The 17,094-nt window shown below is 46.3% G+C and overlaps 1 protein-coding gene across 5 annotated transcripts in view; it reads left to right on the forward strand.

The window, feature by feature from the left end:
* The window catches only part of COL15A1 (collagen type XV alpha 1 chain), a 347,975-nt gene that overhangs the window by 230,215 nt on the left and 100,666 nt on the right, over positions 1-17,094 (forward strand). For all 5 annotated transcript variants that reach the window (XM_019509150.1, XM_019509145.1, XM_019509146.1 and 2 more), the window contains 2 exons: positions 4,826-4,894; positions 12,606-12,650. In XM_019509150.1, the coding sequence (XP_019364695.1) occupies positions 4,826-4,894; positions 12,606-12,650 (114 nt within the window). The remainder of the gene's footprint in view (positions 1-4,825; positions 4,895-12,605; positions 12,651-17,094) is intronic.

Below are 17,094 nucleotides of genomic sequence, written 5' to 3' on the forward strand. Positions count from 1 at the left end.
TGGAGGGTCCCCTGCCCCCCACAGGGTGAAGCCCCCACACAGCTCATGGGCTGCATCCCCACAGGGCCACAGTCCCCCAACAGGGGCCCACAGCCCCTCAACAGGAGCTACACCCCCCCCCAAAAGGGATACACCCCCTCAACAGGGGCCAAAGTCCTCCAACAGGGACCCCATGACCCCTTTCAGGGGCAAACCCCCCCGCAGGGCCCATGACCCTCCACCCAGACCCAGACCCCAATCATCCTCCATCATTCGCCCTGCCTGTCCCAGCCCCTGATGGCTGCACCATCCAGCCCCAGTGTCCCCACACTCACTGGCTATAGCAGCGTCCGTCAATGTTGTAGGGGGCAGCAGGGATCAGCCTCGGCTGCCTGACACCCAAACTGACACTGCCTGATTGCCAGGGTGCAGCCCGGCTGGCAGGGTGCCATGTGGTGCTGCAGGCTATCTGGCAGCTTGGGGCCACTCAGGCTGAGTGGTGCCAGGCTCTAGGGGACAACTGGAGCAACCCAGAGCTGCCAGACAGTGTCTGGTGCAGCACAGGACCCTGCCAAGCCAAGCTGCAACCATGTCATGCGGCAGCATGGGTGCCAGGCGGCTGAGGCCAATCCCTGCTGCCCCCCACTTCCCCATGCTGTGCAGGGGGGCTCTGCCATGGGGCCCTGAGTAGCCCCAACCACCACTGCTACTGCCGGTGAGTGTGGGCTGTGCTGCGGGTGGGGCCAGGCAGAGGAGCAATCGGAGCAGGGGCTGTGCAGGGGAGAAATCAGGGAGCAGGGGCTGGGCAGGAGAGCGATTGGAGAATGGGGGCTGTGCAGAGGAGCGATCAGGAAGCAGGGGGAGCAATCAGGGAGCAGGGGTTGGGCATGGGAGTGATCAGGGAGCAGGGGCTAGGCAGGGGAGCAGTTGGGGAGCTGGGGCTATCCAGGAGAGAGATCGGGGAGCAGGGGCTGGGCAGGGGAGCAATCGGGGAATGGGGGAAACAATCCAGGAGCTGGCACCCAGCAGGGGAGCAATCAGGGACTGGGGCCAGGTAGCCCCCGCCAACATGGTCCCCCCCCCCATGTCCCCACCATCTATGTGGAGGACCGAGCCCAGTTGCTTCGGGGCATGGTTTGGGACTGTGCCTTAGCCTGCTGTTTCGCAGCACTTTTTTTTTTGACCCCTGGATATCCAGGGGTCTAATTTTGCCCCCATGCTGCAAATTTGCAGCATGGGGGCAAAATTAGACCCCTGGATATCCAGGGGTCTAATTTTGCCCCCATGCTGCAAATTTGCAGCATGGGGGCAAAATTAGACCCCTGGATATCCAGGGGTCTAATTTTGCCCCCATGCTGCAAATTTGCAGCATGGGGAATGGGTTTTTTTGCTCGCACACATGCATCTTGCAGCGTCTCAGAGGGGTCTGAGATGCTGCAAGAGGCACCTGCATATTCATCTGGATGCACCCAATGTGGCCAATGTAACATGGTGGTTTTAAAATCCATCAGTTTAATCTGAAATAAATAGATGCAATTCCTTCAGCTTCTGTATTATTCCTTTCTTCCACCCTGCTGACTACTCTAAATGCAGAGGTTGTGCAACTGCCATTGCTTGCTTAATAACAAATTCTGGTACCCTACTTATGCCAAATAGTACCTTAGTTGCTTACATGTCTCGCATTTTTTTAAAATCAGAGCCAGCATGTATGCAATTGGGAACCAAACACAATATATACAAATATTCCATTGCATTCATCTAGACTCGGTGTAGATTCCAGCTCAAATTTTTCCCTGCACTAAAGTCCACTTGGCTCAGGAAATGGGGAGGACAGCCAGGGAGCCAGTTACACATAACCTTGGTCCAAACCCCAGCATGTGTTAAGAGCTACAAACTGCTCTGATTTGTGCCAGGTGGCTATAATCCACAAACAACTATATTTCCATCTGGGAGTAAATGGAGCCTCAGCATGCACCACCTTATCTTCGCCCTCAACTTATGTGGCACTCTGTGGGCAGTTAATCTGGGATCCAACTTTACTGCTGTACATCAATTATAAGTTTCCCTGCACGGGGAATTTGCAGCTGACCGGTGCAGTGGCAATTTCTGCCACTGCTGACAGTTTGAACAGGGTTACTGTAGCAGGATGGGGCACGACACGTAATAGCACCCCCTGGTGACCTTTTAGGATCCCTGCTTAACTGGTTCCTTGGTTCTCCTCTCTCCTTCTCTTGCCATGCCATTGATGTCTCTTGGGTGAAAGTAGTTGTCGAGAGGCTGTCAGGACCCCAGGGAACCACTTATCCTGCCTACATACCTGTTGTTCCTGGTTAACCCAGTCCGAGGGGCCTTACGGCACTGGTAGCCTTGGTGACTATTCACGACCTCCAACCTCCCCTACAGCCATGCCCATGGCTCACAGGTGGTCTCATTCAGTTACTTGCTTGTTGGAGCTTTGGCCTTCTTGGCCTCTGCCCCTTTTCTCTTGCTGGAGCCTTTTAGCCTATGTTAGTCCTGACTTCTGGGCTTCAGCCCCAGGCTTACTCTCTTGAGCTCGTACCTCTGCCCCTCTTGGACTACGGGCCCCTGGCCCTGGTCTCCACCCTGCTATGGGCTCTGTAGCCCTGTCTCTGCCCTCTGTAGGCACTGATGAGACCTCCTCTCACTCCTACTAGTCCTGCCAGCAAAACTAACTGGAAGTCCAGCTAACAGCTTAACTAAACATACATGTAAGTCCTAACAAAAGGTTTGCTGTTACTTTAATTTAAGTAGCCCAGTCTGAGCAATAGGCAGCACACAAGCTAGCTCCTTTAAGAAAGCAAAGCTTCCTTGGGCAAACCCCCTTCTGGCCTTCTCCCACCTAGCAGCTAAGAACCCAATCTCCTACCAGGATTTCTCAGTGAGCAATCTCTGTCTCCTTCCATGTGAGGGCTCTGCTTCTCTGCAGGAGTTTCTCCCCACTTTATACCTCTCACTGTGCTCTTCTGGGCACTCTCTTCCTCCCATGGTACTCCTCTGATCCTGTTTTTATCCAGCTTCTAGCATTAGAATCTGTGCCCAGTGACTCACTGGTCCCAGATGTCAGACTTTCTGGGTTCAAGAGGATTAGCCACCTCTCCCTCACCAGGCTGCTTATTCTTGGGCTGGTGCTGCTTATCTGAAAATTCTGTTTGCTCTCATAGCGGTCCTCCTGACAAGCCTGCTTAGACTGCGGGACAGGAGTCTCTGGCTCTCTCTTACAGTTGCCAGTACAGTGGGCCATGCTGGATCTTGTACTGCAGGGGGCATGAAGATAGCATCTCAACTCTAATCACAGGAAACAGTTCTTGGCCAGCCAGTTGTCAGCTGGAATAGCAGAAATGTATCTGTTTACTCATAGACCAGGATGATTGGAATATTTGTCATTTATGCATTCCTTGATGGTAATCCCAATCTCGATACACTGTTCCTACAGTCTTCTTGATGCCCACTTCTACCATCTGTTAAGTCAGAATACAGAGCAGTGTATGCTCTCAGAGTGGTCTATCAGTTTTAGCAGGGCAATACTAGCTTTTGGTTGGCAGTCTTTTTATTGCAATAAAGCTGTGTCTTCTGCAAAACAGGCCTTTTAGCACTTGTTAGCATCTGTTATCAATTAAGTGCCAAAACTGAACAGCAAGGCAGGGAAGAGGGAGACAGGGTTTGTTGGCATTTGTGCTTGCCAAAAGAACAGTTTGTGTTGCCAAAGGAACCTGGTAAAGCTATTACAAACACATGGGTGTCAGCAATGACAATATGTTGTGTAAAACAGACAGCAGGCATACTCTTCCAGGGAAACAGATTGCTACAAGGAGGCCAGTTAAAACCAGTAAAAGCAAGGTGAAGCATCAAGAGACACAAGTTGTGCATTCCTCCTGGGAAGTGATCAAACAGTTAGGTGCACTTAATCTCACCCGGTCCCATTTAGTATCTGATGTCCTGAGAATCGGTTAGTATTTGATGTTCTGAGAATCTATGGAAGATCAAAACAAAACTAAATGAAAAAAAGCTGGGCAGCACTCAGTCTTGCTGTTTTGCCCCAGTGGAGTGCTCTGTTAGTGAGAGTACAAAAAAAGATGGAAGCAGATTGAGAGAGCATGGTGCAGTCTTCACAGCCTCCAATAAAAGTAGTGACAAATAGCTACAGGAAATGCTGGTGATCATGATATTTTTTGGCCTATGGAGCCTCTTCCCTTTCCAGACATGGGCACTGCTGTTTTCAGCCCTACCATTTTCCTATTCACTTCAGCCAGCTATGTGAATCACCATTTGCAACCACAGTAATCACAAGCAGGAGCTCAGCATTCAGTTGCAGGAGGAAGAAGTATCTTCCATTCTTGCATCACAATTGGTCTTCTCGGCAAAAATGCCTATAGGACCTCTGTTGCCAGAAAAAATGTTTAAGTATTTAGCTTTTAAAAGTTATTACACTTACAGGTTCATGATGCAATGTGCTAGTATTGGATAGGTAAATGACAAAATAAAAAAGGAGCACAAATTATGCTGTAAAAGGGAAGGTTGCTTTCATTTTGTTCAGCTGTTTTCCAGTCTGAAATAATGTGGAAGGCTGGTAAGGTGACAAACCCATCAGTTCATGAGGTTTTTGACTGGCAGAAAGACTAGTGCAGTATCACAAAGTTTGAATATCTTTACATTTAATACTTGCAGCATACTGATACAAAAGAAGTTCTGGAGAACGATTTGACGTATTGGTGGCTTCTTTGGTGTCTTTGTTTTACAACATTCAAGAGGAACTCCTGATATAAAAGGCTAAAAGATGAGGTGAAGGCAAGACAAGGTGTTCAGTAACTCTTTCTTTTTTCCTTAGGATATGGAAGGGTCAGGGAACATCGGTTTGTTAAGTGAGCCCAGAACCCTAGGATCCAGAAGACCACATGTAAGGTTTTAGTTTCTTGTTTTATTTTGCTTTGTTTTGTTTAAAAATGCATTCCTTCCCTTCTACATGCAGTCTGTCCAGAAGGCAGTTGGTGTTTTAACTAGTCCACACTTATTATATAACACAGAGTTTATGTGGTACCAGTGTCTTGTTTTGTCTCTCTTTCAGGGAAAATGAGTAGTACAGGACCAGCATCTCTCTCACATAGGTGTATGCTTAGAGCAGGGATGGGCAAAATACAGCCCGAGGGGTGGATCCAGCCCACCAACAGTTTGAAGAGCCTGTGTGTGGCTTCCACCCAGCAGCTTTAGCCCTTGATGCAGTAGCATTAGCCTTGGACCTGGGTAGGGCTTCTGCCACAGTGAGCAGGCAGCAGCAGCAGCTGTGGATGCTGCAGGCAGGTTCAGGAACCCCAACACAGAACCTGCTGATCCACAGCTAACACTCTCCCAGTGCAGTGGAAGCTCCCATCTGGAGCCCTGATTTGGAACCTGCCGGCGGCATCAGCTGCGGACCAAGGCAGGAGTTTCCACCGCACTGGGTGGGCAGCAGCATCAGCTGTGACACCATTGGCAGGTTCCACATCGGGGGCTGCTGGCTGTGCCCACATCTGATGCCGCTGCCCACACGCCACAGTGGAAGTCCCTGTCTGGGTCCACAGCTGAGTTTCAGGGTTCCTGGTAAACTACAGCTCTTGATGGGTTCTGGAAAGAGGGAGGAAGAGAGAGGGGAGAAAGATACGGAGAGAGAGAGAGAAATGGAGAGAGAGGAGAGATGAAAGAGAAGGGAAGAGAGATTGAAGAGAAGAGAGAGGAGAGAAAAGGGAAAGAGAGAGACAGAGAGAGAAGAGAAAGAAAGAGAGAGATAGATGTGGCCCTTGACAAGTTCCCAAAACTCATTAAGTGGCTCTCCAGCTGAAATAATTGCCCACCCCTGGACTAGAGTGACTTCACTGGGTTGGTTTGAGTTGCTCTCTGTTTATATGGCACTAAATTATATTAGGATGTTTCCCAGAGAAATCAGTTTAATTTCCTTCTGATTTTGATTGGTTTAGTTGTAGTTAATTCATTAGCTGATCTATTACAGTTTTAAAAAATATATAGGATTAGTGAAGTGGGGTTTTTTTGCCTATGATGTTCCTTAAGGTGTCTTACCTCAAACCTGAATACGTAGCCTCTTTCGACGTAAGCCTTCCTTTCTTCCCTTGTATAACCACTCTATTGATCAGGCTATTCAGTTCTGTGACTTCGATTTTTCAGTTTACCTGAAACCACTCAAGAGAAAGATGTGGGTATCAGTGGGCGTGTCCACATGAGACATTTACTGTGCAGTTGACTAATTAGCTGCCCAGTAAATGTCTTGACATCTACACATGTTCTCCTATTAGGCTGGAGTAAGCTAATTTATTTTGCAGCAAGTTAGTACTTGTAAATACAAGTACTATCCTGCTGTGGAGTAAAAAATCTGCAGCAGCACACATGTAGATGCTGCTCTGGTGGCTGGGGCACAAGGATGCTTCAGGGCAAAGGCTGCCTGCCAGCCCCAAGCTGAAGCTCCCCCATGCCCCAGCCAGCCCCTCTGCAGCACATTGAGCTGGGAGGAGCAACTCCAGGCTGGTAGGCTCACCCTGGGGCCCCTTGCCAGCTGGGGCTGCTCTGACCCTGCTCCACATGCTGCACATGAATAAACTGCAGAACTTAGTGCTCTGGAGTTAATTCTCCTGGGCGCATGTTCAAACGGTACGTCCAGGAGCAATTAGTACTCCAGAGCAATAAACTCCTCAGTTTATTCATGCACAGTAACAGCATATGTAGATGTGCCCATTGTGTACAATTCAGTGGCAGTGCATATGCATAGTCAAAATGGTGAGTCAAATGTTAGATTATGGGATAGAAAATAATAACGAAAATAAAATGATATTAATTAAATCAGTCATTGTCAACACATGAAGCATTCTGTTCAAGGTCTCATTATCAGGGCTCAGTGGTGGGGAGCTGTAGGGGGCAAGGGCTGCAGGGGGGTAGAGCTGTAGGAGGCAGGTGGTGGGCAGAGGTTAGGGGGTAGAGGCTGTGGGAGGCAAAGGGGGCAGAGACTGTAGGGGGGGCAGAGGGTTCAGGCACCATGGGGGGGCAAGTACTAGGGGGCTCTGGCATGGGGGGACAGACAACAGGAGGAACAAGTGTTGGGATTGCAAGGGGCAGGGGTCATCTGCCACCAGCCTCCCCTGCTGCTACTTCTTTTCCTTCTGGAATAGGGCAGGGGGATGATTTAAGATGACCCTGCAATAGTTAGTTCTATACTTGGAAAATTATAACAAATTTAGAATCTAGTTATTGGGGAGTCACTTGAATTAAAAGTTATCTCAGATTCAGGTAAATAGGGTATTAAATCCTCTTGTACCATTGCATTAACCAACTTCTGACTACCCCTTTTGGATAGTTTATTTTACCACTGGCTAATAAAGTATTTTTGGTTTATTCTGAGCAATCTGGCTACAGTCCACCATCTGAAACAAAAATTTAGCTACTATCCTCTCCATTTCTTGGCTACTGTTTTTATGAAGGTACTGCCTAGAGACTTGATGCTTGCTAAGTCTAAAAGCCTCTTTTCTTGTCTTGCTTCAGTCTCCCTTATCCCTTGAAGTCTTTAGCCTTTGACATTTTAAATTATTGATCTCTATGGCCATCTTCCCTATCTGCTTACACTATACCCACTCCTCCTTCATAAACTCCAGCACACAAACTGAGGGAGATAAGAGACAGCCCATCTACTCCCTCTTCTACACCATATAGGATCATACCCTTGGGTGTTTATTGACATCATCTGGGAGGCTAAGGTGTATCCTTTAATTAGCACAGCTCCAAGAGCCTCATTAATTAAAAGCCCCCAGAGCATTACATGTATCAGCATCCCTGCACTGAAAAATGGCAGCAGGGCACTTTGAACTAAAGCTCATCGAACGAGCTTTAGTTTAAAGTGCCCCGCCACCATTTTCAGTGCAGGGATGCTGATGTACATGATGCTGGAGTCTGCTGGAGCACAATAATCACAATGCTCCAGCAGATTCAGTTGAATCTGTTCTGACGCGCTGGAAGTACAGCTCATTGGAGCAGCCTCCCTAAACATGTACAGGAGCCCATTGTTTCTTTAAGTCTCCAACACTGCTTTCCTGAATTTTAATATTCTTAAACTGCTATGTCCCGTGAACTGTGCTGCATTCATATAGCCTGTGATAAGCAAACATTGCTTTAATTTTCAAATTTTTATTCATTTCTTCCATAAGTGGCATGAGGGTTAAGCCTTTCTGAAAAGTGTAGTTCCATGGCCTCCTAGATGTGGTACTTCAACCAGTATCAGAGCAGTACAGCATACCATTTACAATGACATGCTAAGGGAATGCCTTGGGCTTTCATTATCATAGATCTCTTTATAAATTCAGAGGTTTTGGTCACGCATGAAAATTAATTTGCACATTTTCACACGTGGGTACAATTGGGAGTTTCTCCTTAAAAGCACCCAGAAACCAGAAAGATAGAAAACTTTCTGGTCAGGACTGAAATAGCTTGCAGTGCTACACCATTCAACCAGGTCTCTGTGGCTGGTTTGATAGCTCTATTAATTGTTTGGTTTTGTGAGCATTGCACTAATAAAAACAAAGACAAACTTGGAGTCAATTCCCAGAAGAGCCTGATTGAGACTCTTCATTCTTTTTCCTTTAGCAATTGTTCTTTCTTAAATAACCCAAAAACTAAATGATATTCCCTGATTTAAAACAACTTTAAAAAGATTAACAGCAAAAACTCTTTTCAGCTGGCAAATCTCAACTGCATAATCCAGTGAATATTTACAGTGTGACTATAATCTCTTTGAAGTCGATAATAATACTACTTAGAATAACTTTGTTTCCATGAGGTTCTGTAGGGCCTGAGGCTGCAGATCTTACTCAGGCAAGCAAATATTTAAAACAGCAATCTTATTAAATTCATTAAGCCACTTGAATGCAGGTTTCAGAATATTGCCAGGGTGGGAAATTTTAAAATCCACCAGAGTTCCCTTTGAGTCTTCCTCAATAAATTGAAGCTGGGTGTGTTGAATCAGTGCATTCCCAGCTGCCTGGGTTATGTCCCCACACTTCTCAGGAGGCACTTTGAATAGGCCTCCTAATGACGATACGTTTTCCATCCCCACAGACTTTCTCCACTGCAGAGTTCACGCTTCAGGAACTCTGCACCTGGCTTATCTTTAATATAAAGTAGCATAACTGGAGAAAGAGACCTGTCCAGAGATATTGTGACAGCCTACACAAAATATTGGAAATTGGAGCTAGGATAGTGCTAGGGGCCAGTGTGAAAAGCCAGTTGCTGAAGTGGTCTGATATTTCACTAGCTGGAAGCCACAATGCTGAAAATTCATTTGACATCTGTTTTATTTTAAGCAAATGCACCATTTCCTTATGTTCCTTTTAAAAATAATAATAATGAGTGGTCAAAACCATCACATTAAAAAATAATAATAGAGGTCATTAACTAGCAAGCAGCAAATTGCCCATTCCAACCTGCAAAAGTGATGCCATTGCTCTCAGCTTTGCTTCCAATACGGACATAATTTCCAAATCATTGTGCTATAACCAGCACAAAAAAAGAGGTCTCATTGCTTTTGCACAGAACTCAAAAAGTTTGTTCTCCCTGTCATTTTGCATTCACTCTTCAAGGCCTTAGGTCAATGAAATAGGCACAGAAATACTTCCTTTTAATCAAAAATGATTCCAGACACTTGCTAGTATTGCATGAAAGTGTTGTGAGCTATTTATGTCCTATAAAACCTCTAGAAGTTTCTGGCTGTGTTGGAAGAATGACTCTGCTCCTAAGAACATTTTAATTAAAACCAGCTGTTAGGAGGTGCATTGTCTCTATTTGCCCTGCATTTGCTTCCTTTGCATTTTCCCTAGAAGGGATGGCAAATTGTCAAAAACCAACTAAATGAAAGCTGCGCATAATTGTTTTGTGTGTAATTAGTAACAACAAAAACAAAGCAGTTGCTATTGGCTACATACAAAACTTTAATTCACCCTTTTATAAAGAAATTGGTTTAATGCAAGCATGTCACATTTATTTCATGGCAAGCGCTGGATTCTTTTTTAATCATGCTAAAGGGCTAGGCTGTAATTTCAGGGATCTCCTCTCAACCTACCCACATATTAATAGTTAAAATATAGTCTTTTCTGCATTAACTAAATATTTAGCTGCCATTCATTTGCTTAGTGTCATCATTGGGCTTTAGAGTTGATACCACAGTCAAATGAGTAAGGGAAGCTTGCACCCGTGACTCACCTGCAATCTCGGAAAGACAGCACTGTGTCAGTCAGCCTCTGAGCACACACCACCCATGAACTCTCACACATACTTCAAACCTGGAAGCATGCCAGGGAGGCTGGTCTGAGGCATCCTTCAGTAGCCACTTTCAAGACCTGGGTCTCCAGTTTGCCCAAGAGTAGTTACTGGGGTTGGTCCTAGAAAAACGTTGCTGCTGTATTCCTGTTTGGAGCATGTGATCAGGAGCAGATGGCAGGATGGGCAATTTGGCAGCACAGCCCTCATGTGGACATGTTTTGTGGTCTTATTTTCACCTCAGGCAAATTACACAGTATTTATTATTCCTGGCACACCAAAGGCATCCATGCTATGACCCTTGCCACAGTGCACACACTTGCAGGATAGCTAATGAGAGGTGCCATCCCCATGTGCCCAGAAGCACTCCCACGGCACAGTGCATGAAGGTGATGCTCAGGTATGTGCTCAGGGCTGCTCTAACCAACTATGCTGCTTTATTTCTGGTACTTAGTGAGCACAGAGGGGGTGCAAGGGGGCAGCATGTGCTTCTTGGCAGCAGTCCTGAGCATGGTGCAGAGGCAGTGTAGGCATGCCCTCGATCACCATGTGGAGGTGTGCATCAGTTAAGAACTCCTTGGGTGTGAGCTCCCCACTGTTTAGAGAACATAACCATCCTAAATCTGTTCCATTTAAAAGAAACTGCTTTTGTAGCATTAGATGCTCCAGTGTAGGTCAAGGCTATATTCTGATGTATGCACACAAGGAGACTGAGGTCAGGCAGCATTGGCAATCTTATCTTTGTCATTTCCTGACTGCTGAGGCTGGCATTCTGTTCTTCCCTAATTATCCAAGTGGCCAGTTATTGGCAGTCTAGAGGGCATTTTTGGCACTTATGTGTCCAATGGAATTCTTCTCCTGGATGTGTAGCACTGCACGTGTAGTAATTAGCTGTGCAGACAAAGCATGCTCAGTAGCAGCTGTTGCCCATACACATGCCCTTTGTGAATACATAGTAGACTTAGATGCCTGAAAATGGAGTTATTCAGAATAAGTGACTGTCGGACATATCCTCAGGAAGAGAAAAGGGTCTTCTGTGTGTGTGTTTTGCCTCCATAGCTCAGCAGGCTACAGCGGTGGTTTTCACGCTATTCCATAGACCCCTGGGGTTCCACGATGGATCATTAGTCTGCAGGAAGACTGAGGGCAACGGAGATGTGGAATGGGAGGCAGTGCACCACCATTGTGGAGCAGAGCTGCCTGACTCCATGTCAGTCTTTAGGACAGGGTTAGGAGTTTTGTGGCAGAAGAAGTGATATGAAAGTTTTCCATTACGTTAGGAAGTTTGAGGACATTCACTTAGATGCTGCGGTTCCTGAATTCTAGGCTCCCTGTCTCACTCAGAGGGAAGAAGCAGTGCCCATTTTGCTTCCCAACACAACCAACTAACCATCATATGACAGGCTGGGTATTGTTCTCTCCCTTTTCTGACGCTCCTCTCAAAGCTGAGCCACTAACATAGTATTTTGACAAAATGGATGGAGGACAGGACAGGAAGAAATCTTTCATCTCAGCAGGAGCAAGGGCACCAGCTAGAACCCAGGGTCTGCACTTTTCCCAGATAATAACTGTTTCACTGAACCACATCATGTGCTTTGTTCCCTTCCCCCTGGCCCCACATATCTCCTAAAGACTCCCTCTCCAGGTTTGGGGTGTGTCAGAGGATTCAAGCAGGTGGACAGGATTCAGGCCCCCAGTGCTGTGGACACCATCACTGCAGTGTAGATAAACCCTGAGTGGTTGCTTTACAAAAATTCAGTGTGTATGCATAACCACTTTTCAGCAGACCACTGACTATACCTGTGGGATTCATAACTCTGTCAAGTGTTGCCCTCTAACACTAACAAACTGAAGCAGCTTCAGCAAGGAGTCAGGAGGTCATAAAATTTATTTTAACATAGGAAACTGTATATTTTTCCAGCACAGATTTGAAAATAGTGACACCATTTTGATTTAATCATAGCAGAAATATTGTTTCAGACTGAAGACAGCCTTTTGTTTCAGGCAAGTATGTAAATAATAGTAAATGGCTGAAAATAACTCCTTGAAACTGCATCACTTGGGTAATTTTAAAGAAAGCTTCCGTGTCCTCTATAAGAAAATATTAAGCAAATATAAGCAAACTGTCACTGAAGTGGTAAGACACCATGCAATACATGTCAATCAGGCTTTAAAATATTCTAAAATTGTTTAATATTCTAAATTTCCTTTATTGATAATGCAACTAGCAGACTTCTTTACATGACTGATTTAATTTTTTTTGTTTGAATTGTTGCAGTGAAATCTTATATTGGTTTGTTGGTAAATTTAGCTGTCTTTTGTAGGGTCCGGTAGGGGAGATCGGACAACGTGGGCCAATGGGACCAAAGGTAATATTAATTAGAAAATTACATTTAAAAGTCAGCAATGTTTGATATTTGGCACTGGAACAGATACTGGTTTGATGTATTTACATGTTGCTAGATTATGTTTGATTTTTATTCTTTTTAGGATTGGCAAGCTGGTCAATTGACTGATCAATTGACTGCATAGTTTTTGACTGGTCAAAGATTATGGCAATTTTGGGGGGAGTGAATTTTTTTTCCAGTTTTCTTAACAGAAATAATGTTTTATTGTTTTTGACATATTTCTTAATGGAAAACTTGTGGGATTTTGTGTATTATTTGACTGCATTGTCAATGTTTTACAATTTTTTGCCTGATATTTGACCAAACGTTATTTGATTGGTCATATACCCAACCCTAGTCCTTTTACAACACTCTGTAAAGAGGAAACTAGCAGAATCAAAAAATTTCTATTTTTTTAAATGTTCTAGTAACACTGACATGTCTAAATTATGTTGAGCAAATTTTACATTCATTTACATTATTGTAAATCTAGTTCAGAAGTTTTTTTCATTTTGATTCTGGCACAGCTTGACTAAAGACGCAATTAATAGTTATATATCACAGATTACAGTGTTATAAAAACTAAACACCCAGGCTAAGATACTCAGACTTTGGCATTATAAAAGCAAACTGATTTTCAAGGGTCGAGGGCTACTCAGGGAAGCCTGAGAACAGAGCTGGGACTCATGTTTAGGACCCCTGTAAGCCCCCTAGACTTCCTAATTCTTGAGCCTGGGTACAGATGAAGGTCTATTTCTTGTCAGTGGTCCTGGGCTTGGAAGAGTAACAATATAAATGTGGCTCTAGATCCAGACCAGTCTCACAGAATATAATGCCAGTGTAGGAATTAGGAAGGACACTAGGTCCCCCTGTGGAACATGCTCTTAAAGCAGCCAGTGCATTTATTGCCACTAACAATTACCACAATGCAGAATGTCTTAAATATAAGAGTCACAGTGGTGGGATAAAGAGAGAGAGGAATCATAACACAAGCGTCATCGTAATGTTATAACAAATAGTGATGGGAAGGCAATATTGTCTTAATGGCTAGGGACAGACATTAAAAAAGACAGAGCCTGAATTGATTCAATCTTTGCAGGTTAGTCTAACCTGGCTAGGCTGAACTGTTCGGAAACTGAACAGATGTTCTCTCTGGACTGAGGAAATTCAGGCACATGCCTGCAGTGGCTCATCCTAGAAGCTGGGGAGTTCTAGAGCAGCCCTCCCTTCCCTTCTGCAGGGAGCTGAGCTGAGCGGGGCGTGGCCAGGCCCTGGCAGGACTCTCTCATTAGAGAAGTCTGCCTTCATGGTCCCAGGCTTTTCCCTGCTGGCTGCTCGAGGGACGGGAGTGTTGCTAGCCCCCACACCAGGTTATTGCCATAATCTGCATCTGAAAAGGTCCTACAATTAAGGATGCCCAACTTTCACCTTTGGCTTGCCAACATGAAATCAATCTGATTCCTGATATTACCATCTGAATATGCGTGTCATCATTTCTGGGGGTGATAAAACATTTTGTTAGCAACAAAAAGTCCATTGTTTTTCATTTTGTTTTTTACAAACGTCACATGGTCTGTAAGCAGCATCTTCAGCTCATAGAGACCCCATTATCCCAGAACTTCTCGTATCCAATCTCACTTCTCCAGTCTTTGCACTAAGTCACCAGATACAAAAAACCTTGTTACTCTTTAGGACTGAGTCATCAACTTCCAGTAGCTGTCCATAAAGTAATGCAGCATTTCATCTGAAGCAGGAGTTGGTGGGATGCTGTATGATAGATATATTCATGGGCATAGCTTTGAGTCTCACTGGGTGCATCTATGTGAAATGCTCGTTGCTATGGTGACATAGCGTCAGCAGGCACTAACCATGACACTGCCTCTACTGTATAGTATCAATGAGCTACTGCACAGTAGGGTCAGAAATGACCTGTGTACCACCATTACCAGCAGATACTGCGCAGTCATTTAGTAAAGGCAACCCCCGCTTAGCACTTTTAATTGGTTCTAGACAGACCAAGCGTGAAGCAGAACCACACTAAGTGAAACCCATTTTCCCCATAGGAATTAATGTAAATAGAGATAATTGGGTACTGCTGCTTCTCACTGCTACCACCTCTCCCCAATCCCCCCGCCCGTCTGCCAGCCGCTCTGGCCCCACGTGCCAGCCTGAACCTGTGTTCCTGCTGCCCTGCTCTGGGCCCCTTGCTAACCCTGGCCCCAGGCACTGGCACAGGCCCTGCACTCATGCCCGCCTGCCCACTCGCCGCTTTACACCAGTGCTGCTTCTCCCCACCCGCCAGCCGCTCCGGCACCATGTGCCAGCCCAGGCATTGCGCTCCTGGTGCCCTGCACTGGCACCAGTATGGGCCCCATGCTCATGCTCACCCGCCTATTCACTTCCACTTATCACTTCTCACCACCACTGCTTCGCTGAGCACTGTAACGAAACTGGCTCAGCACTAAGTGGAATCAAGTGTGAATTTTAAATGAGCGCTATAGCAAAATAGCGCTAAGTGAAACCACATTAGCAGGGATTGCCTGTTCTTGCTAAAGCAAATACTAAATGAATGTGCAGTACCAACTGCACAGTGGGGCACACGTGTAGATGTGCCCACTGAGACTGTTCTCTCAATTGTGTTGTATCCCAAAATATTTCTTGCTCACCCAGATTGACACACATACAATGCTCTTTCCCTGAGTATGCTAATATTATAAAAGCCTTTGTCTGTCTGTCTGTAACGCTTTATTCGCACTCTGGTTGGCAGCCAATCAGGGGGCCAGGGTGTGGGGGTGAGACAGTAGTGCTGGCCTTGCCACCCCCCAGCCCAACTCCTTGGAGGCAGGGGGAGACAGTGGGAACTGGAGCTCCACCATAATGGAGGGGATGCAGAGCAGGGGCAAGGCCAGTGCCGCTAGCCTCCACCTCCCACCCGGCCATGCTCTTTGGAGCCAGGGGCCGGAGCAGGCCCCCCCAAACAACAGCCGGAAGAGAGAGGGGAAGGGGAAGGGGGGATTATCCAGGGGCAGCACGCAGCCACCAGCACCGGCCACCTGCCACCAGCCCCACTGGCCACCACTGCCGGCCCCGGCTGCCACTGGCTGCCTGTCACTGCTCCCCTCCCTCCCCACCAACCCTGAGAGGCAGGTGGTCAGGGGGAGGTGCATGCGCCTGCACCCAAAGCAGTGAGGAGGAACCAGACCCAAAACAACAGTGGGAATTAGGGGAGGAAATGAACCCAGGCCCGAAGCGGCAGACAGGGAAGGGAGAGAAGCCGGACCCCAACCCAAGGCCAGGGGGATGACGCAGGCCTCTGTCCCTGCCCGACCCCCACCCCCCCATCATGCTTGACGAGCAATTAGCTAGTCTTATCAGGTTGTTTTTTTTTCTGCCATGCAATGACCTTCTCCATTATATCTCCATTAGACTGTTTGTCTTAACATTGGCCCTAATCCAGTTCTGATTGCAACATGGATAACTTGCCACATTGTCATAATATTCATATAATTGTAGAAAAGTATGGCTGGCAAGAACCTCAGGAGGCCATCAACCCCCTAGTCAAGGTAGGATTATCACTGTCTGAAAAGTGAGTCTAAATCCTGGAGTGCCTTGAGATCCTTTGAGGGGTGTCACAAAGTCTTAACATTGGTATGTGTGCAAACATGATTCATAAGGAAAAACCTAGAGATATCAAATAGAAATACATAGCCATGTCCATATATACATGGATATTTGGTTCCCTGGGGACAACTAGCAGCGGCACACTTTGTGCCGCTGCTAGTTGTCTCTGGGGAACGCCTGTGCCATGTGCACTCTGGCACGCAGCAAGTTACCCTGGGAGGGGTAGGGGAGACTGGGGCCAGCCCAGTGCTGGCCCCAGAAGCCTTACCTAGCATCCTGGGGGCCTCCCGTGGCTGCAGCAGTGGCAATCCTGCCACATGGAGCCTGGCCGGCAGTAGAGTACAGCTCTGGCTGGCAAGGCTCCAACTTTGGGGGGTGCATGCTGACACCACATGCTCCACTCCACTTCTTTTTCCATGGGTTTTTTTCAATCCTGGCTATCCAGGGGTAAAAAAAAAAAACCCCTCATGTTGCTTCCTTGCAGTGCAGAGAACAAATGAATGTGCAGTATGTGGCATCACAGACATGTTTGCAGTGCCACATACTGCATGGCCGCACTCATCTAGATACGACCTATAGGGTTAAAAGCATTTCAACCTGTTGAGTTCTTTGCAACAGGAATTGCTCTATTATTTTTTGTTGTCAAAACAGGAGTATAAATTAAGAGCTAGCATTTTCTGAGGGTTGCCTGAGTCTATCAAAGGGTTCCTCAAGTCTGTTGAAGGATGCCTCAAGTCTACAAAGGCAGAGAATTACTGGTCTAAATCATTTCAGATAAATGGTTGTCTAACCTGACCTTAAAACT

This window comes from Gavialis gangeticus, unplaced genomic scaffold, assembly GCF_001723915.1.
Source record: "Gavialis gangeticus isolate Ggan-Ray unplaced genomic scaffold, GavGan_comp1, whole genome shotgun sequence".
Taxonomy (NCBI): Eukaryota; Metazoa; Chordata; order Crocodylia; family Gavialidae; genus Gavialis; species Gavialis gangeticus.